Source organism: Coregonus lavaretus (genome assembly GCF_964263955.1).
Source record: "Coregonus lavaretus genome assembly, chromosome: 12".
Classification (NCBI taxonomy): domain Eukaryota; kingdom Metazoa; phylum Chordata; class Actinopteri; order Salmoniformes; family Salmonidae; genus Coregonus; species Coregonus lavaretus.
In genome coordinates this window covers 56,939,932-56,962,206 of record NC_139999.1, presented here as the reverse complement: position 1 = coordinate 56,962,206, position 22,275 = coordinate 56,939,932, and the positions used below count along the sequence as shown (strand labels likewise).

General features: G+C 42.7%; 1 protein-coding gene across 1 annotated transcript in view; it reads left to right on the top strand.

Moving 5' to 3' along the window:
• The first annotated feature begins 6,235 nt into the window (after positions 1 to 6,235).
• The window catches only part of pigu (phosphatidylinositol glycan anchor biosynthesis, class U), a 37,235-nt gene continuing 21,195 nt past the window's right edge, over positions 6,236 to 22,275 (top strand). Inside the window, exons 1-4 of the mRNA XM_084173941.1 lie at positions 6,236 to 6,387; positions 9,489 to 9,553; positions 9,664 to 9,723; positions 10,005 to 10,067. Coding sequence (XP_084030067.1) covers positions 6,258 to 6,387; positions 9,489 to 9,553; positions 9,664 to 9,723; positions 10,005 to 10,067 — 318 coding nt within the window. The 5' untranslated portion in view covers positions 6,236 to 6,257. The remainder of the gene's footprint in view (positions 6,388 to 9,488; positions 9,554 to 9,663; positions 9,724 to 10,004; positions 10,068 to 22,275) is intronic.

Genomic DNA, 22,275 nt, shown 5'->3' with positions numbered 1-22,275 from the left:
TTTTTCACTCCGGACGCTTTATCTGGACATGGTTCGTCAACATCTTCAACAGCCGAAGCTAAGTAGTAACATTAACATGATGTCTTCTAATTGCAGTCGCTGTACTCATAATATACAGGAGAACGATCGCCTTACGGCGAGAATAGCTGTGCTACAAGCCCAGCTTCAGACGCAATCGTTAGGCAAGGGTAATCTCAGTGTAGGAAAGGAAGAAACAGCGTCTGTGCCACCAGTAAGTACAGATAGTAACGTTAGTATAAATCCCCCCGCACAGTCCCCGCAGCCGGACAACTTTCTCATGGCTTCTGGAGGGAAATACTGTTGGAATGCTCAACCGGTGTCGCTCATTCAGCCGACAGAAACTTTCAACCGGTTTTCCCCATTATGTAGCGAGTCGGAGTCTGAGTCTGAGTCTTCTCTTGTCTCTACTCCTCCCGTTACGGGGTCTGAGACGCCGAAGGCTCCCACCATTAGCTCTGACAAATTGAAAACCCTAGTCATTGGCGACTCCATTACCCGCAGTATTAGACTTAAAACGAATCACCCAGCGATCATACACTGTTTACCAGGGGGCAGGGCTACCGACGTTAAGGCTAATCTAAAGATGGTGCTGGCTAAAGCTAAAACTGGCGAGTGTAGAGAGTATAGAGATATTGTTATCCACGTCGGCACCAACGATGTTAGGATGAAACAGTCAGAGGTCACCAAGTGCAACATAGCTTCAGCGTGTAAATCAGCTAGAAAGATGTGTCGGCATCGAGTAATTGTCTCTGGCCCCCTCCCAGTTAGGGGAAGTGACGAGCTCTACAGCAGAGTCTCAGCACTCAATCGCTGGTTGAAAACTGTTTTCTGCCCCTCCCAAAAGATAGAATTTGTGGATAATTGGCCCTCTTTCTGGGACTCACCCACAAACAGGATCAAGCCTGACCTGCTGAGGAGTGACGGACTCCATCCTAGCTGGAGGGGTGCTCTCCTCTTATCTACCAACATAGATAGGGCTCTAACTCCTCTAGCCCCACAGTGAAATAGGGTGCAGGCCAGGCAGCAGGCTGTTAGCCAACCTGCCAGCTTAGTGGAGTCTGCCAATAGCACAGTCAGTGTAGTCAGCTCAGCCATACCCATTGAGACTGTGTCTGTGCCTCGACCTAGGTTGGGCAAAACTAAACATGGCGGTGTTCACCCTAGCAATCTTATTAGGATAAAGACCTCCTCCATTCCTGCCATTATTGAAAGAGATCGTGATACCTCACATCTCAAAATAGGGTTACTTAATGTTAGATCCCTCACTTCAAAGGCAGTCATAGTCAATGAACTAATCACTGATCATAATCTTGATGTGATTGGCCTGACTGAAACATGGCTTAAGCCTGATGAATTTGCTGTGTTAAATGAGGCCTCACCTCCTGGTTACACTAGTGACCATATTCCCCGTGCATCCCGCAAAGGCGGAGGTGTTGCTAACATTTACGATAGCAAATTTCAATTTACAAAAAAAAAAATGGCGTTTTCATCTTTTGAGCTTCTAGTCATGAAATCTATGCAGCCTACTCAATCACTTTTTATAGCTACTGTTTACAGGCCTCCTGGGCCATATACAGCGTTCCTCTCTGAGTTTCCTGAATTCCTATCAGACCTTGTAGTCATAGCAGATCATATTCTAATTTTTGGTGATTTTAATATTCACATGGAGAAGTCCACAGACCCACTCCAAAAGTCTTTCGGAGCCATCATCGACTCAGTGGGTTTTGTCCAACATGTCTCTGGACCTACTCACTGCCACAGTCATACTCTGGACCTAGTTTTGTCCCATGGAATAAATGTTGTAGATCTTAATGTTTTTCCACAAAATCCTGGACTATCGGACCACCATTTTATTACGTTTGCAATCGCAACAAATAATCTGCTCAGACCCCAACCAAGGAGCATCAAAAGTCGTGCTATAAATTCTCAGACAACACAAAAATTCCTTGATGCCCTTCCAGACTCCTTCTGCCTACCCAAGGACGTCAGAGGACAAAAATCAGTTAACCACTTAACTGAGGAACTCAATTTAACCTTGCGCAATACCCTAGATGCAGTTGCACCCCTAAAAACGAAAAACATTTGTCATAAGAAACTAGCTCCCTGGTATACAGAAAATACCCGAGCTTTGAAGCAAGCTTCCAGGAAATTGGAACGGAAATGGCGCCACACCAAACTGGAAGTCTTCCGACTAGCTTGGAAAGACAGTACCGTGCAGTACCGAAGAGCCCTCACTGCTGCTCGATCATCCTACTTTTCCAACTTAATCGAGGAAAATAAGAACAATCCAAAATTTATTTTTGATACTGTTGCAAAGCTAACTAAAAAGCAGCATTCCCCAAGAGAGGATGGCTTTCACTTCAGCAGTAATAAATTCATGAACTTCTTTGAGGAAAAGATCATGACCATTAGAAAGCAAATTACGGACTCCTCTTTGAATCTGCGTATTCCTCCAGGGCTTAGCTGTCCTGGATCTGCACAGCTCTGTGAGGGCCTGGGATCGAGAGAGACACTTAAGTGTTTTAGTACTATATCTCTTGACACAATGATGAAAATAATCATGGCCTCTAAACCTTCAAGCTGCATACTGGATCCTATTCCTACTAAACTGCTGAAGGAGCTGCTTCCTGTGCTTGGCCCTCCTATGTTGAACATAATAAACAGCTCTCTATCCACCGGATGTGTACCAAACTCACTAAAAGTGGCAGTGATAAAGTCTCTCTTGAAAAAGCCAAACCTTGACCCGGAAAATATAAAAAACTATCGGCCTATATCGAATCTTCCATTCCTCTCAAAAATTTTAGAAAAAGCTGTTGCGCAGCAACTCACTGCCTTTCTGAAGACAAACAATGTATACGAAATGCTTCAGTCTGGTTTTAGACCCCATCATAGCACTGAGACTGCACTTGTGAAGGTGGTAAATGACCTTTTAATGGCATCAGACCGAGGCTCTGCATCTGTCCTCGTGCTACTAGACCTTAGTGCTGCCTTTGACACCATCGATCACCACATTCTTTTGGAGAGACTGGAAACCCAAATTGGTCTACACGGACAAGTTCTGGCCTGGTTTAGATCTTACCTGTCGGAAAGATATCCGTTTGTCTCTGTGAATGGTCTGTCCTCCGACAAATCAACTGTACATTTCGGTGTTCCTCAAGGTTCCGTTTTACTACCACTATTGTTTTCACTATATATTTTACCTCTTGGGGATGTTATTCGAAAACATAATGTTAACTTTCACTGCTATGCGGATGACACACAGCTGTACATTTCAATGAAACATGGTGAAGCCCCAAAATTGCCCTCGCTAGAAGCCTGTGTTTCAGACATAAGGAAGTGGATGGCTGAAAACTTTCTACTTTTAAACTCGGACAAAACAGAGATGCTTGTTCTAGGTCCCAAGAAACAAAGAGATCTTCTGTTAAATCTGACAATTCATCTTGATGGTTGTAAAGTCATCTCAAATAAAACTGTGAAGGACCTCGGCGTTACTCTTGACCCTGATCTCTCTTTTGACGAACATATCAAGACTGTTTCAAGGACAGCTTTTTTCCATCTACGTAACATTGCAAAAATCAGAAATTTTCTGTCCAAAAATGATGCAGAAAAATGTATCCATGCATTTGTTACTTCTAGGTTAGACTACTGCAATGCTCTACTTTCCGGCTACCCGGATAAAGCACTAAATAAACTTCAGTTAGTGCTAAATACGGCTGCTAGAATCCTGACTAGAACCAAGAAATTTTATCATATTACTCCAGTGCTAGCTTCCCTACACTGGCTTCCTGTTAAGGCAAGGGCTGATTTCAAGGTTTTACTGTTAACCTATAAAGCGTTACATGGGCTTGCTCCTACCTATCTTTCCGAGTTGGTCCTGCCGTACATACCAATACGTACGTTACGGTCACAAGACGCAGGCCTCCTAATTGTCCCTAGAATTTCTAAGCAAACAGCGGGAGGCAGGGCTTTCTCCTATAGATCTCCATTTTTATGGAACAGTCTGCCTACCCATGTGAGAGACGCAGACTCGGTCTCAACCTTTAAGTCTTTACTGAAGACTTATCTCTTCAGTAGGTCATATGATTGAGTGTAGTCTGGCCCAGGAGTGTGAAGGTGAACGGAAAGGCTCTGGAGCAACGAACAGCCCTTGCTGTCTCTGCCAGGCCGGTTCCCCTCTCTCCACTGGGGTTCTCTGCCTCTAACCCTGTTACAGGGGCTGAGTCACTGGCTTGCTGGTGCTCTTTCATGCCGTCCCTAGGAGGGGTGCGTCACTTGAGTGGGTTGAGTTACTGACGTGATCTTCCTGTCTGGGTTGGCGCCCCCCCTTGGTTTGTGCTGTGGTGGAGACCTCTGTGGGCTATACTCGGCCTTGTCTCAGGATTGTAAGTTGGTGGTTGAGGATATCCCTCTAGTGGTGCGGGGGCTGTGCTTTGGCAGAGTGGGTGGGGTTATATCCTTCCTGTTTGGCCCTGTCCGGGGGTTTCTTCGGATGGGGCCACAGTGTCTCCGGACCGCTCCTGTCTCAGCCTCCAGTATTTATGCTGCAGTAGTTTATGTGTCGGGGGGCTGGGGTTAGTTGGTTATACCTGGAGTACTTCTCCTGTCTTATCCAGTGTCCTGTGTGAATTTAAGTATGCTCTCTCTAATTCTCTCGTTCTCTCTTTCTCTCTGAGAACCTGAGCCCTAGGACCATACGTCAGGACTACCGGGCATGATGACACCTTGCTGTCCCCAGTCCGCCTGGCCTCGCTGCTATTCCAGTTTCAACTGTTCTGCCTGCGGTTACGAAACCCCTACCTGTCCCAGACCTGCTGTTTTCAACTCTTAATGATCGGCTATGAAAAGCCAACTGAGAGACCTGAGCCCTAGGACCATACGTCGGGACTACCGGCCGTGGTGACTCCTTGCTGTCCCCAGTCCGCCTGGCCTTGCTGCTATTCCAGTTTCAACTGTTCTGCCTGCGGTTATGGAACTCCTACCTGTCCCAGACCTGCTGTTTTCAACTCTTAATGATCGGCTATGAAAAGCCAACTGAGATTTATTCCTGATTATTATTTGACCATGCTTGTCACTTATGAACATTTTTGAACATCTTGGCATGGTTCTGTTATAATCTCCACCCGGCACAGCCAGAAGAGGACTGGCCACCCCTCATAGCCTGGTTCCTCTCTAGGTTTCTTCCTAGGTTTTGGCCTTTCTAGGGAGTTTTTCCTAGCCACCGTGCTTCTACACCTGCATTACTAGCTGTTTGGGGTTTTAGGCTGGGTTTCTGTACAGCACTTCGAGATATTAGCTGATGTAAGAAGGGCTATATAAAATAAAATTGATTGATTGATTGTATGGAAGGGAGTTTAGTCCAACGGTAGTTCTTCCTGTAAATCCACCATGGCTACTCCTGTCTCCAGTAGTTGATCTAGAAGTGTTGGAGAGACTACAGAAAGATAGGGAGGGTGTTGATCCAGCTGATTTCTTTAAGAGACGTCTGGAAACTGTGTATCAGGATTTTGTGGCCATTTACACAGATGGTTCAAAAGATCCAAGGACAGGACGTACTGGGTCAGGATGAGATTTAGTATGAGGGAGAAGGGGATACAGGAAATTAGTTTAAAGAGTATATTGAGTAGAGCGTCATTAGATATAGTCTCAAATATTTTGTTATCTTTTTTAAGAGAAACGGGGTTGGCAGGTAGGATTTAGTTTGTCCCCGTCTCTGGCCCACACTCCAGTACGGTAGGTTGCGGTAATGCACCATAACGGTGGATGCCAACCGCCGATAAACCCCACTGAAGAAGAAGAAGAAGTAGGCGTTCCCTAACAGAAATATGCTAATATAATATATGCTAGAAAACGCCAATAGGGTCTCGCTAGCTCGTGCTTGTTCTGCCCGCTATGACTAATTTGTTCCTTACAGGCTATGGTTTATCTTGGGTTAGTTATGAACATATTTGGGACCACAGCACAGAAGCATGACCTCGGGTACAAAAGTGCTCATCTGAACAGGTCTAAGGGGTGCTTTTATACCATTTTCAATGTTCCCTACTAATTAGGGTTCGACATGAAATATTGACCAAAGCTCTCTACCATGTCACAACTAAACATGTGACAAATAATACGTTTTGATACCTTGACAGGTGGCACTTGTAGTTTCATTAAATTCATATCACGTCAAATGACTACATGTTCCATCTATGCGTGCAAAGTCAAAGTGAAAAGAAGGCTTCATCCTCCCAACGAAGATGGCGGCTCCCTTAACCCTGCTATTAATTGTAGCTGTAACAATTAGAGCAGTATTATTTAGATCAAGTTTAGCTGATCTTATATCAGAAAGAGTTGAGGTAGTATCTCCACTAAATGCTTGGAAAAGAGGTAGGCGCTTTATTGATTATCTTTGTAGCGAAATGCTGCTGCTCTGTCTCGCGCTTGCTTGCTCAGCGTTGTCAGTTCAAGTCGCCGGTCAGCCAGCTTTCTATGCTAACCTAGCTAGCTGGTTGGACAGCACCATACATGTTATTGAGCGTTCTAGCTAGTCTTGCTAAGTTGTTTCCACAAAGGAATATATTTAACGTATATATATATACACACGAGAAGGCAAATAATATAATCAAAGCTAGCTAGCTGCCAATGCATGCATGCTCTCTGGAATGGTAATCAATGCTAGCTAGCTAGAAAGCTAAGAAAGCAAGGATGGGCACTGCAACAGTGATGCATGTATGTTTGCTATATTTTATACAAATAAAGCCCGTATCTATTGGCTTTACCCTCAATCCCCTTTAAATAAACGTAATGAAAGGGAGGTACCCATCTAGCCAAGTAACTCAATCAACTCCTCCAAGGAACTGAACCTCCAAACTTAGTGATGGGTCGTTCGCGAACGTCGAACCGAATTGCATCGGTGAAAAAGCCAGTAATTTGGCTCCCTGATTTACATACTGTTACTATAATTCACTAAAGAGGATGAATCCTCACAGCAGAAACAATAAATATGGGGAGAGCGCGTCAATCTGGTCCTCGCTGATTTTTTTCAGTGCAGGCCATTTAATGATTTGGCCAGGTAGACATATATTTGAACGAGCATTTCACGATCTGACATAATGGCTGTCTACCTTTTGGGCTTTACGTTTGAGATTTGCAATTTTATCATGGTTCTAGTTCGATTTTTAAGCATTTTGAACGAAGAGCCTTTTGAGAGGTGAGGGAAAAATGGCGGAAGTGGATGCTGAGTTCGAATCAAGCAGCGCGTAGAGCAAAGTTGGTGAATAGGAATGTTCTGAATGGACTATAGTCATATCGAAAACTGGAACAAAAATAAAATTGTCCAAAATTGGAGTGTTTATGAATGATAATGAATCGCTTCTTGTTGGGATGCGTTTGTTGAGTAAGGATGCATATGTGGTGTCGAAAATGGTGAAGTGTGCGCTGGGAAAGAGTGACCAGGAGTGGTCTTATTTACAATTACATTTTAGTCATTTAGCAGACGCTCTTACAGTTAGTGAGTGCATACATTATTTATATTTTTTCGTACTGGCCCCCCGTGGGAAACGAATCCACAACCCTGGCGTTGCAAACGCCATGCTCTACCAACTGAGCTACATCCCTGCCGGCCATTCCCACCCCTACCCTGGACGATGCTGGGCCAGGAGTAATGGAGTTGATGGAGTAAATACCTACGCATGTGAAGCTGACAAGACCACCGGTGTTAACGAGTGTCTGTGTAGCCAGGCGCTAAAATAGAACTTGGTTATTTTTGTGACGCGCTGCAAGTCTCCCATCACCTCATTGGTTTTTAGGAGCATATTCCCACGTGGGTGATCGAAAGATGAACGGAGGTCCACACTCCAGTACAGTTGGTGGTGGTAATGCACCTTAAAGTTGGTTGCCAACCGCCATATAAAGTCCAAAGAAGGAGGAGAGATTACTAGAAACTAACTCGATTTACCCTTTTATCTGTGGATTAATTGTTGGAGTAGAGGACCTTGTGCATTTCAGGTAAAATAACAACCCAATGTTTATATCCCAGGACAAATTAGCTAGCAACAGCAAGCTAGCTATCTAAATTGCCATACATGTTTAATGGTTTTCGACCTGTCCCGAAGTTAATATAGTTGGTTCAGAGTTCGTTTTTGATATTTCAACCTGCGTGTCCTGATCGCGTCTGGTGTGGGTGGACAAAATCAACATGTGCGCGATGGTGCACGCACGCGCGCAGTCTGGTCAGCATGTCAGAAACTGGACATTATTGTGGCTGCGGCAGAAACGTTTTTGGGACTTAAGGATTTTGCATATGAAGACTTGCAAGGGGTACTGGTGCCAGAAGATCCACCCTCCCAGGTTCTCCTTGATCCTGTGTAGGGATCAGATCTGTTTTATTTTAACAGAAATTGTTTGATTTTAGTTTACTTATTTATTTTTGTGTTATTATTTTTTGTAATTTGTTCATTTTTTGGGAATCCTGTTTCCATCCCGCACAGTAGGTGAAGGGTTGCACATTAAATTGTGTGATCGCCAATATACTGAAGAAGAAGACTCCTTTTGGGAGCCAAATGAGCCAGCTCATCAAAAATACTTAATGTCCATCACTAGCTATGCAGTTGATACTTCAGAAAATTTGCATTCTTAAACCCTTACCATGTACCTATGATTGCCCTCTGTTGTTGCGTGCCGTTCTTTGTTTGCTGAAATCCATACTTTTTAATACAACCACTTTACTAGTTTCTGTTCAAAGAAAGGCATGCAATCACTAGCACATTAGAGGCTGCTGCTGCCTATTGAAATCACTGGCCACTTTAAGAAACGGAACACTAGTCACTTTAATGTTTACATATCTTGCACTACTCATCTCATATATATATACTGCATTCTATTCTATAATACTCTACTGTATCTTAGTCCATGCCGCTCTGTCATTGCTTGTCCATATATGTATATATTCTTAAATCCCATTCCTTACTAGTTTTGTGTATATTGGGTATATGTTGTGAAATTGTTGGATATTACTGCACTGTCGGAGCTAGAAGCACAAGCAATTCGCTACACCCGCAATAACATCTGCTAAACACGTGTATATGACAAATACAATTTGATTTGAACAACAGAGGACAAACATAGGTACACTGTAAGGGTTTAAGAATGTACATTTTTGAAGTATCGACTGCATAGCGAGTCAGAGGTTCATAAAAAATATAAAAAACGAGTCTGCGCTCAACTCTGTGGAGGAGTTGAGGTACTTGGCTAGTACCCATCATTAATTATTAATCAAACAGTACATTAGCTTGTGCAAGTCAAGCCTTATAATAGCCTCTAGATTTAATTGTGGCTTGGCTTTGTGTTTATGATATTGCACTAGAGTTATTATTATGTAATGTTCAGGACCAGTTTCTGGACTTAAAATAACTACCCCCAGCTATCATGGTTGAGAACAATGTGGACACAAGATGCACTATAGATTCTTTATGGTTTGTTATTTGTAGTTGTGGAAGGCCTGGCTCTCCTGGACTTGGGTGTATCGCCATATGCAGGGGATGTGTTCCATGAGGTCAGTCTCCTCCCCATTCCATTCAACTAGTAACATTGTATCACAATGTGCTGCTTCATACATTAATACATTCAGTGTTTATAATTATGAGGTCATCTGTTCTCTTTCAGACTCCCCTCATTATATACTTCTTTCACTTTCTTATTGATTATGCAGAGATTGTGTTTATGGTGAGTGCAACCTTTAAATATACTAATTCAGTAATATCACTGTCTATAATATTGCTACACAGTTTGATACCTGTATCAAATAGAGGGTCCAGTGGAATTTGACTGCTAGTTTTGCTCGTAGACAATTAGCTGGAACAGACTACATGGATGCTACACCGAAACCAATGTCCACTAGAGCAGATGAAGGGAAGGGAGGAGCATAATAAGAGTGATTCCCAAAGGTCACATCCACCCATACTCAGTCAATGGTGTTCTCTTCTCTTTCTCAACCTGCCCTACAGATGGCAGATGCGCTAACTGCGGTGGCACTATACATAGCAGTGAAGGACTACAACAAAATTGTGGTAAGTTTCAAATCATGACAAAATAAATATTATGCGGTTCATGATGATAAACTGTGTCATGGTAGGATATCATGCATGTCTGCACACCCTACTTTACTAGTTTTACTTGACTTACAGCAAACGGAGATCAGTGTTCACCCACCTATTATTTTTACCCTACATCACTGGTTTTCAGCTGTTGTGAGAAACATGGGTCTGAAAAGTCTATTCACTTCCTCAAGTGTGCAGCAAATTCATACTACATAAAAAGCTGAAATGATTATGACATCCTGGTAATTAAAGCACGCTTTTTTGGGGGGGAGAAATGTCTTCTACTACAAAACGTTCTATTCTCACGTATCCAAAATGTGGACTAAAATAGGACGTTGCAGGAGACTTCAGTCACAGCCATTGTGTAGTGGTGACCGTTGTTGGTGTGGTGTCTTTCTGCTGTTTCAAGATGCCCTGGGATTGGGTGTTAGAGAGCATAAAATCAGTGATGTGTTCTGGGTAAATTGTGACTGACTTAAACTACAAATAATAATAAGTAGTTATTTATGATGCAAGGCGATTTGTAGATCAGTCAGTCAGCAGTCGCCTGCAGTGAACAAGCCCAGAGACTTTTGACTTTTCTGTTGCATTATGGGTACAGAAACAATACTTTGTGTGGTAGGGTCCTGTAAAATCAGTTACATTTTTTGCCTGATTCAGTTTTTTCCCAAATTCCGTTTTCTCCGTTGAGTTTTTCCAGGTTACCTCTCAAAATCACACTTCGTTAAAAAAATTCTAAAACAACCAAATTGGATGTTTAAACCACATCAGGAGACCACTTATGAGGTTTCGGAAAAATGTAAGACGTTTTTGTTGCCCTTTAATTCAACCAGCGCACCAGCCAGAGACCGTTGTTTGGTTAGCAATGTTTCTGTAGCTCTCATGTGACTCCCTGATAAAATAAAGGTGATTGCAGATTTTGCTAAACAAATGGCGTCTGGATTGATGCAAATAATCATGATATCATTCTGCCAGGTAGGTATAGGCTACTTTGTAGTTAACATTTAATTGAGAAGGTTTTTGGTAAAGCCATTTCATCTACCAGAAGACAGCTGTCATTACATTAACCTCATTGCTAACGGCTACACGTAGACAAACGCGCCCACACAGCCTTTTCAGAAAGTTGAAGGAAAATAAAATATCATTGATGCATTTTGTTAATGTCTTATGGTAATCTTGGGAAAATTAATGAATTTCCTACTACGTTCAATACATTTGAATATTGTTGAATTCCATTTTTAATATCTGGATTCTGTGAACCTGTCCACGCTTTCTGCAACAATAGATTTTTGTAGGGCCCTAGTGTGGTGACACTGCTGGTGACACATTATTCATACACTTTACATACATGGTACTTTTATACACAGTATTACATGATAGGAATACAGTTTGATATACACATTACACATAAAATGATACTCCTACATATCTGGTATACGTGATATGATGTTTTCAGTCCTAGGTATTACAGCTCAGGAGCTTTTAATCCCACCCCTCAGCTACTCTCAGCCCATCCCACCTATCTCCATAGACTTCTCTATTGATTTCTATCTGCCACATATCTTTCAGCTGTGATGTTTTGCATGAATTCTATACATTTCTCATCTCATAGTATCCACAGATTGTAAATTATAGATTAATATTTTCGCTAAGAGTATTAGTACAGGATCCCCTGTAGCTCAGTTGGTAGAGCATGGGGCTTGCAACGCCAGGGTTGTGGGTTCGTTTCCCACGGGGGGCCAATATGACAATGTGTGCACTCACTAACTGTAAGTCGCTCTGGATAAGAGCGTCTGCTAAATGACTAAAATGTCAAAAATATTCAGACCACTTCCTCCACATTTTGTTACGTTACAGCCTTATTCTAAAATGTGTTCAATTAATTTTCTTCATCGATCTAAAACACAATACCCCATTATGACAAAGCGAAAGCAGGTTTTTAGAAATGTTTGCAAATGTATTAAAAATAAAAAAACAGATACCTTATTTACATAAGTATTCAGACCCTTTGCTATGAGACCTTCACTGAGATCAGGTGCATCCTGCTTCCATTGATTATCCTTGAGATGTTTCTACAACTTGATTGGAGTCCACCTGTGGTCAATTAAATTGATTGGACATGATTTGGAAAGGCACACACCTGTCTATAAATGTTCCCACAGTTGACAGTGCACGTCAGAGCAAAACCAAGCCATGAGGTCGAAGGAATTGTCCGTAGAGCTCCGAGGCAGGATTGTGTCGAGGCACAGATCTGTGGAAGTGTACCAAAAAATGTCTGCAGCATTGAAGGTCCCCAAGTACACAGTGGCCTCCCACAAGACTCTTCCTGGAGCTGGCCGCCCGGCCAAACTGAGCAATCGGGGGAGACGGTCCTTGATCAGGGAGGTGACCAAGAATCCGATGGTCACGCTGACAGAACTCCAGAGTTCCTCTGTGGAGATGGGAGAACCTTCCAGAAGGACAACTATCTCTGCAACACTCCACCAATCAAGCCTTTATGGTAGAGTGGCCAGACGGAAGACTTGTCAGGGTCGAGGGAAAGATGAACGGAGCAAAGTACAAAGAGATCCTTGATGAAAACCTGCTCCGGAGCGATCTGGACCTCAGACTGGGGCGAAGGTTCACCTTCCAACAGGACAACAACCCTAAGCACACAGCCAAGACAACGCAGGAGTGGCTTCGTGACAAGTCTCAATGTCCTTGAGTGGCCCAGCCAGAGCCCGGACTTGAACCCGATCAAACATCTCTGGAGAGACCTGAAAATACCTGTGCAGCGACGCTCCCCATCCAACCTGACAGAGCTTGAGAGGATCGGCAGAGAAGAATGGTAGAAATCCCCAAATACAGGTGTACCAAGCTTGTAGCATCATACCCAAGAAGGCTCAAGGCTGTAATCGCTGCCAAAGGCGCTTCAACAAAGTACTGAGTAAAGGGTCTGAATACTTATGTAAATGTGATATTTCCGTTTTTTATACATTTGCAAACATTTCTAAAAACCAGTTTTTGCTTTGGCAGTATGGGGTATTGTGTGTAGATTGATGAGGGGGGAAAAAACAAACAATTTAATCAATTTTAGAATAAGGCTGTAACGTAACAAAATGTGGAAAAAGTCAAGGGGTCTGAATACTTTCCGAATGCACTGTATATTGTTAATTGATGGCTTTACAAATTGCCCAATAGTGCTATTTGTATATATTTTCCCCAAAAAAATTGCCACTCCTGAACCTGTGACCAGAAACAAGCTACATGGGGTCAATACCAGAATAAGTGATCTAATGATTCTTTCTCATCGCAGCAAAATTGGCAGAGCTGAGATGGTTGTATGCCCCATATACAGTACCAGTCAAAAGTTTGGACACACCATTCAAGGGTTTTTATTTATTTTTTACTATTTTCACCTGGAATGCTTTTCCAACAGTCTTGAAGGAGTTCCCACATATGCTGACCACTTGTTGGCTGCTTTTCCTTCACTCTGCTGTCCGACTCATCCCAAACCATCTCAATTGGGTTGAGGTTGGGTGATTGTGGAGGCCAGGTCATCTGATGCAGCACTCCATCACTCTCCTTCTTTATTAAATAGCCCTTACACAGCCTGGAGGTGTGTTTTGGTTCATTGTGCTATTGAAAAACAAATGATAGTCCTACTAAGCGCAAACCAGATGGGATGGCGTATCGCTGCAGAATGCTGTGGTAGCCATGCTGGTTAAGTGTGCGTTGAATTCTAAATAAATCACAGACCTTGTCACCAGCAAAGCATCCTCACACCATCACACCTCCTCCTCCATGCTTCACGGTGGGAACCACACATGCGGAGGTCATCCGTTCACCCACACCAAGACACAGCGGTTGGGACCACACATCTAAAATTTGGACTCCAGACCAAATAACAAATTTCCACCGGTCTATTGTCCATTGCTCGTGTTTCTTGGCCCAAGCAAGTCTCTTCTTATTATTGGTGTCCTTTTAGTTGTGGTTTCTTTGCAGCAATTCGACCATGAAGGCCTGATTCACGCAGTCTCCTCTGACCAGTTGATGTTGAGATGTGTCTCTTACTTTATTTATTGGGCTGCAATTTCTGAGGCTGGTAACTCTAATGAACTTATCCTCTGCAGCAGAGGTAATTCTGGGTCTTCCTTTCCTGTGGCGGTCCTCATGAGAGCCAGTTTCATCATAGCGCTTGATGGTTTTTGTGACTGCACTTGAAGAAACTTTCACAGTTCTTGAAATGTTTCGTATTGACTGACCTTCATGTGTTAAGGTAATGATGGACTGTCGTTTCTCTTTGCTTATTTGATATTTTCTTGCCATAATATGGACTTAGCCCTATTTGGTAAAATACCATCTTCTGTATACCACCACTACCTTGTCACATCACAACTGATCGGCTCAAACGCATTAAGAAGGAAAGAAATTCCACAAATTAACTTTTAATAAGGCACACCTGTTAATTGAAATGGATTCCAGGTGATTACCTCATGAAGCGGTTTTAGAGAATGCCAAGAGTGTGCAAAGCTGTCATCAAGGCTACACTTGATCGTTCTTGAATACGTTTCTCCAGTTATTTTGGTTTTTCCTCTAACCTATTCTGTGCTTCTGTGGTACCGTTTTTATTGCCTTCCACTTGTGATGTTAGTTCCTCTATTTCCCTTGTTAGTCTAATCTCTTTTGACCTACATTTTTTTAGTTTTTTAAGATCAGTATTGAATTGAAATGGCCTCTGATGGCACATTTTGAAAGTGTCCCATGCAATAAGGGGATCTGCTGTACCGATGTTATGCAGTAAAAAGTCATACATGTATTTTGTCTGGGTTAAGAACAGATTGTCATCCAGTAGGCTTTGATAAAATATCCAATATCCCCTCCCACTTGGAAATGCTCTAAGATTGATGTGGATACCAATTAGATGATGGTCTGATCGCATTCTGGCCCCTATCAACACTTCTTAAAGTTTTGGTGCCAGTGAGGAGGACACAAAGTATTTAAGACGACTAGCTTGATTATACCTCCATGCACAGTGGGGTCTGAAATTATTGACACCCTTAATAAAGATGAGCAATCATGACTATATAAATTAAATAATTAAAATAGTATTGTGTGCTCAAATAAATGGGGAAATTATTTTATACTAATACAATTGCTCAGAGAAAGATTTTGTTAAACAAGTAATACTTTTCTTTCTCAAAGGTAGGGGTCAAAATTATTAACACCCCTAAAGATTCTTATAAAGTAGTCAAAAGTTTAGTCTTTGGTCCCATATTCCTAGCACGCAATGACTACATCAAGTTTGTGACTCTACAAACTTATTGGATGCATTTGCAGTTTGTTTTGATTGTTTTGTGCCCAATAGAAAGGAATGGTAAATATTGTATTGTGTAATTTGAGTCACTTATTTTAAATAAGAATATAATATTTCAAAACATTAATGTGGGTGCTACCATGATTATGGATAATTACGAACTGCAAATGCATCCATCAAATTTGTAGAGTGACAAGCTTGATTTAGTCATTGTGTGCTAGGAATGGCCCCGTGTAGCTCAGTTGGTAGAGCATGGCGCTTGCAACGCCAGGGTTGTGGGTTTGTTTCCCACGGGGGGCCAGTATGGAAAAAATATATGCACTCACTAACTGTAAGTCGCTCTGGATAAGAGCGTCTGCTAAATGACTAAAATGTATAATGTAAATGAATATGGAACCAAAAGCAAAAATGGACTACTTTATTTATAAGAATCCTTAGGGGTGTCAATTTTGACCCCTACCTTTTTGAGAAAAAAATGATTACTTGTTAAACAAAATCTTTCTCTGAGCAATTGTATTAGTAATTAAAACCATGTTATAATATCCCAACATAATAATAGGCTTGTTTGTTGATTGCGAGCTCGATAGATTGTTATAAATATTTTCAAAAGTGTGGCTCATCATTATTTGGACCATATAGATTAATGAGACAGATGTATTTGTCGTCCACTAGCATTTTTAAAAGGATCCACCTTCCTTGCAAATCTGTTTGGACAATTTGCACAATCTGATAATTTTTTGGGTTAATTAATATAATATCATCACCCCTTTTGAATTTCTTTGCCCATGACAGAGATACATTTCTCCCTCCATTCTTTTTCCACACCATCTCATCCATAGTTGTAGAGTGAGTTTACTGTAAACAATAGATATTATGTTCCTTCTCTTTTTAGCCAGGTAAAGACAGATCATCTTTTTAAATTAATCTGCTAAACCATTGCAATTATAACTAGCTATACCTATTTCACCACTTACCATAATGAGATTCAACTTAACATTTTACTTACCATAATACATGCCTGTAAACTTACTACCAAAAAGTACCATGATGATCAAGCTGCTAGACAAACAGTATATGTATCGGAGGTTTATGTTTCTAACTGTCTTCCTTTGTCCCTCCCCTAAAAAGTCCTTCCCTGATTGGCACCTCCATCACTTTAAATATTATTTTTACAATACACATACAAACGACAACATACAGATGCACACAAACATACACAACATGACCCCGGCCCAAACCCACCTGCTCACACCCCCAGCGTCCACATCACTCTCAGCCATATGGCCTCAAACTGCACCGTTTTGTTTCCCTCAGTCGCCCACGCACTTCCAACATTTAAATCAGTGGTTCCCTACTTGGGGAACCTGATCTCATTTGCTTTGAGGTCAAACATGCATAAAATGTTCCACTATAATTTCATTGAAAAATTAATACATTTTCAAATGTTATTAAAAATCATATGCTTGCAATGCCAAGGCCATTCTCCGGGGGGCAAAATGTGCACGTCAATGACCCGTGCTCAATCAGTTTCAGCTAGCAGCTCGTTTTTCCTGCAGTCAGAGCATCACTCTTTTATGAATAAAACAACATGTCTAAGAAACCTTAAAGTGCTGATGACTCATCAGAAAGTAAGGCTATATCTCGAGAGTTATCTTAACTTCGGTTTTATTGAAGGACAGGACAGGAATGTGTAATTTGTGTCGAGAAGCTAGCTAATGACAGCATGAAGCCAAGCAAAATGCAACGACACCAGGAAACAAAACACCAGGAGACTATTGGTGAAGGTCAGGATTTTTTTGAGAGGAAGAAGCAGTTGGCACTATCAAAAAGATCCACAGACATCAGAAAAGCATTTGAAAGAGCAGGCAGTGATTTACACAGAGCCACGGAGGCGTCATTGAGTGTTCGCTATTAATTGGCAAGGCTAAAAAGCCGCACAATATTGGAGAGCAGCTAATCAAACCCGCCTGCCTGAAAATTGTAGAGAGGCTGTGTGGCCCACAGGTGGTGGATAAAGTGAGAACCGTCCCACTCTGACAACACTGTCAAAGACAGAATTTATAAAATTGGCTGGAGATTGTCAAAACCAGCTGCACGAGAAGCTTAGGAATGTTCCCTTTGCCATTCAGTTGGATGAAACAACAACAGTGTCAGACGAATCCGTGCTCATCGGTTATGTGCAATATGTTGACGGTGATGACTTGAAACAATACATTGTTATGGACTCCTATCTCTCGTCCAACAATCTGCCCTACGAGAATATTGTTGCATGCTGCACTGATGGGGCTGCAGCGTTGATGGGCAAAACCAAGGGATATAACAGCCGATTTGAAGGAAAAAGCCCCGGGGTGCGCAATTTTCCACTGCATGCTACATCGCCAAGCATTGGCCAGTAAAAAACTTTCGGAAGACCTTAGTAACACCTTGGCAACTGTTGTTAAAGTTGTGAACTTCATTAAGGCTCGCCCTACTAACAAGAGACTGTTTGCCCAGCTGTGTGAGGATGAAGCGCATCAAACACTGCTGTTACACACAGAGGTACGCTGGTTGTCACGTGATCAAGTGCTTGTGCGTTTTATGGAACTGCAGGGAAAAAAATATAGGAATTCTTGCAAGATCATAATCGACCACTGTGCGAACAGCTGAGTGATGCGTTTTGGATCAAAACGGCATACCTAGCGGATACATTCACTCTCTACAATGAGACAAACAAGCGGATCCAGGGTCCTGAATCAAACGTCATGCAGTGCAAAGACGCTCTTGACGCTTTTGTGCGAAACTGGCAGTCTGACCTCGGCTGTGAAGTTGAGCCTGTTGACCTTCAAGCCGATTCTGTGTCAAATAAATATTTCCACGAGAACGGATACAAAAGGTTTTGGATTGTCAAAGGAAACGCTGTTCCACTCAGACTGGCCAGACACACAAGGGTTATTCTACCATTCAGCACTACGTACCTGTCTGAGACGGCCTTCAGTGCGCTTGGAACAATAAAAACAAAAGCCCGTAACAGGATCGATGTCCACCTGGACTTTAGGCTGGCTGTCACTAGCATCACACCTGACATCCCATCCCTGGTCAGAGGTATGCAGGCCCAAGGTGGCCATTTAGGTTTTTAAGGAAGGAAAAAGTTGATTGTAACTTTAATGTTTGTTATTGTTACTTGTTATTTTTATAACACATACATTATAGCTGTGTCAAAACCAGCGTTCACATGATGTGCATGTGTGTATGCAACAAACTTCCCCGTTTCAGTTAATTGGTCTGAAGGAGATCTAGGACAGAGCTATATAGGTGCTGTTAATCACTTATTACATTTACATACATTTTAGTCATTTAGCAGACGCTCTTATCCAGAGCGACTTACAGTTAGTGAGTGCATACATTATTTCATTTTTTTCCTACTGGCCCCCCGTGGGAATTGAACCCACAACCCTGGCGTTGCAAACGCCATGCTCTACCAACATCCCTGCCGGCCATTCCCTCCCCTACCCTGGACAACACAGGGCCAATTATGCGCCGCCCCATGGGTCTCCCGGTTGCGGCCGGCTATCTCTAGTGGCACAGCTAGCACTGAGATGCAGTGCCTTAGACCACTGCGCCACTCGGGAGAGACGCTGATAATGAATCATTATTATTATACACAAAGATAACCAGGGCAAACCAAAGAGAAAAGGAAAGAAAAACTATAATTGATTTACATTTTTGAATCACTTTATTATTTTGGTGTGTGGGGGGCTCAGCTTTTCTTAGATACAAGTAGGGGGGTCTCCAAGGAAAAAAGGTTGGGAACCACTGATTTTAGATGATAAAGCATTTGACCTTTCCATTGTGTTAACAATAGGGGATTGGTTGATTTCCAGTTTTTTAGTATATGTTTTTTTCAAGATGATTGAAGAGAAAAGTATGGTCCAACCCATCGGGTATCTCACTGCACCCTCATATGCCATGTCTTGAAATATGCAGACAGATGGGTTAAAAGTACATTTATATTGTAATACTTCTGACAACCAACCTTCTAACTCCGCCCATAACTTTTGGACTTTATAGCATTCCCAGAAGGCATGGATTATTGAGTCATTATTAGTTTTACACTTAAGACGTTACTCTGCTGTTGTGCTATAGAATTTATGAATTCTTTCCCTTGTGTAATACATTCTATACATTAGTTTATACTGGATTAAGCGTACATTTTCGTTAACTGTAATTTCGTTATGTTCCAACGTTCCCTCCATTCCCTCCAGGAATTGTGTACAGATCCTTACGACATGGGGCCGTGCATTATCATGCTGAAACATGAGGTGACGGCAGCTGATGAATGGCACGACAATGGGCCTCAGGATCTCGTCACGGTATCTCTGTGCATTCAAATTGCTATTGATACAATGCAATTGTGTTTGTTTGTAGCTTATGCCTTAGACCATAACCCCACCGCCACCATGGTGCACTCTGTTCACAACGTTGACATCAGCAAGCCGCTCGCCCACAACTGTCTATCATCTGCCCGGTACAGTTGAAACTGGGATTCATCCGTGAAGAGCACACTTCTCCAGCGTGCCAGTGGCCATCGAAGGTGAAGTACACTACATGGCCAAAAGTCTGTGGACACCTGCTCATCAAATATCTCATTCCAAAATCATGGGCATTAATATGGAGATGGTCCCCCCTTTGCTGCTATATCAGCCTCCACTCTTCTGGGAAGGCTTTCCACTAGATGTTGGAACATTGTTGCGGGGACATTCAGCCACAAGAGCATTAGTGAGGTAGGGCACTGATGTTGGGTGATTAGGCCTGGCTCGCAGTCGGTATTCCAATTCATCCCAAAGGTGTTCGATGGGGGTGATGTCAGGGCTCTGTGCAGGCCAGTCAAGTTCTTCCACACCGATCTCGACAAACCATTTCTGTATGGACCTCGCTTTGTGCACGGGGGCATTGTCATGCTGAAACAAACTGTTGCCACAAAGTTGGAAGCACAGAATCGTCTAGAATGTCATTGTATGCTATAGCGTTAAGATTTCCCTTCACTGGAACTAAGGGGCCCAGCCCGAACCATGAAAAACCGCCCCAGTCCATTATTCCTTCTCCACCTAACTTTACAGTTGGCACTATGCATTGGGGCAGGTAGCGTTCCCCTGGCATCTGCCAAACCCAGATTCGTCAGTCAGACTGCCAGATGGTGATGCGATTCATCACTCCAGAGAACGCGTTTCCACTGCTGCAGAGTCCAATGGCGGCGAGCTTTACACCACTCCAGCTGATGCTTGGCATTGTGCATGGTGATCTTAGACTTGTGTGCGGCTGCTCGGCCATGGAAACCCATTTCATGAAGCTCCCGATGAACAGTTTGTGTTGACATTGCTTCCAGAGGCAATTTGTAAGTTGGTAGTGAGGACAGACCATTTTTACGCGCTACACGCTTCAGCACTCGGCGGTCCCATTCTGTGAGCTTGTGTGGCCTACCACTTTGCGGCTGACCGTTGTTGCTCCTAGATGTTTCCACTTTACAATAACAGCACTAACGGTTGACCGGGGCAGCTCTAGCAGGGCAGACATTTGGCGTACTGACTTGTTGAAAAGGTAGCATCCTATGACGGAGCCATGTTGAAAGTCACTGAGCTCTTCAGTAAGGCCATTCTACTGTCAATGTTTGTCTATGGAGAGTGCATGGGGATGCTCAATTTAATAGACCTGTCAGGGTGTGGCTGAAATAGCCAAATCCACTAATTTGAAGGGGTGTCCATACTTTTGTGTGTATATATAGAGCATATGGGTTGAGCAGACATTTAACAGAAAAGCAAAGTACTACTTTGCACTTTGAGGCGCTATCACTTTTTAGGGCTTTTAAGCTCCAACTCCTCTCTTAATGGCCCAAACGTCTGTGGATTATGTCATTGTACATACATTGGAGAAAGACTGCCACTTAAGTATTGTGGTCAGTTTGTATTACCTTGTAAATTAAATTAAAATATAGTGGTTGGTGGGGGTCTACTTGGGGAGAGTCTGAAGTGAGATGAGTGGAGGCCCCACACACACTTCAGAAAACTGTCTGATGTCACCTCATCCCAATCCCTCGGACAGAGCCCCTCTCACCAATAGCCAACATTGAATCTTACCTATAATGACAAACAAGGAATAATAATAATAACTCGACATCCTCTCCTAATCTGTCCAAAACCCATTCATTTTACAGCAGATTTGCAAGACACTAAAATCAATTACATTGTAGTATAGTTAAATCCATCCTTCTCTCTCTCCCAAGCCAAACCCATCCCTATCCACCTCCCCCTCCCTATTTTCTCCCCCTTTACCCCCACCCAAACCATGCTTGTCCCAACCTCCCATCCTTGCCCACCTAAGTCAAGCTTGTCCCGACCGCCCATCTTTTTCTACCCTTCCTACCCTTCAGACACTCTTACACCCATCCAGCCATCAACTTACTCATCCATTGTCATTCATTCCCGCCAAACATACAGTCGTGGTCAAAAGTTTTGAGAATGACAAGTATTGGTCTTCACAAAGTTCGCTGCGTCAGTGTTATGAGATTTTTGTCAGATGTTACTATGGTATACTGAAGTATAATTACAAGCATTCCATAAGTGTCAAAGGCTTTTATTGACAATTACATTACGTTTATGCAAAGAGTCAATATTTGCAGTGTTGACCCTTCTTTTCAAGACCTCTGCAATCCGCCCTGGCATGCTGTAAATTAATTTCTGGGCCACATCCTGACTGATGGCAGCCCATTCTTGCATAATCAATGCTTGGAGTTTGTCAGAATGTGTGGGGTTTTGTTTGTCCACCCGCCTCTTGAGGATTGACCACAAGTTCTCAATGGGATTAAGGTCTGGGGAGTTTCCTGGCCATGGACCCAAAATGTCGATGTTT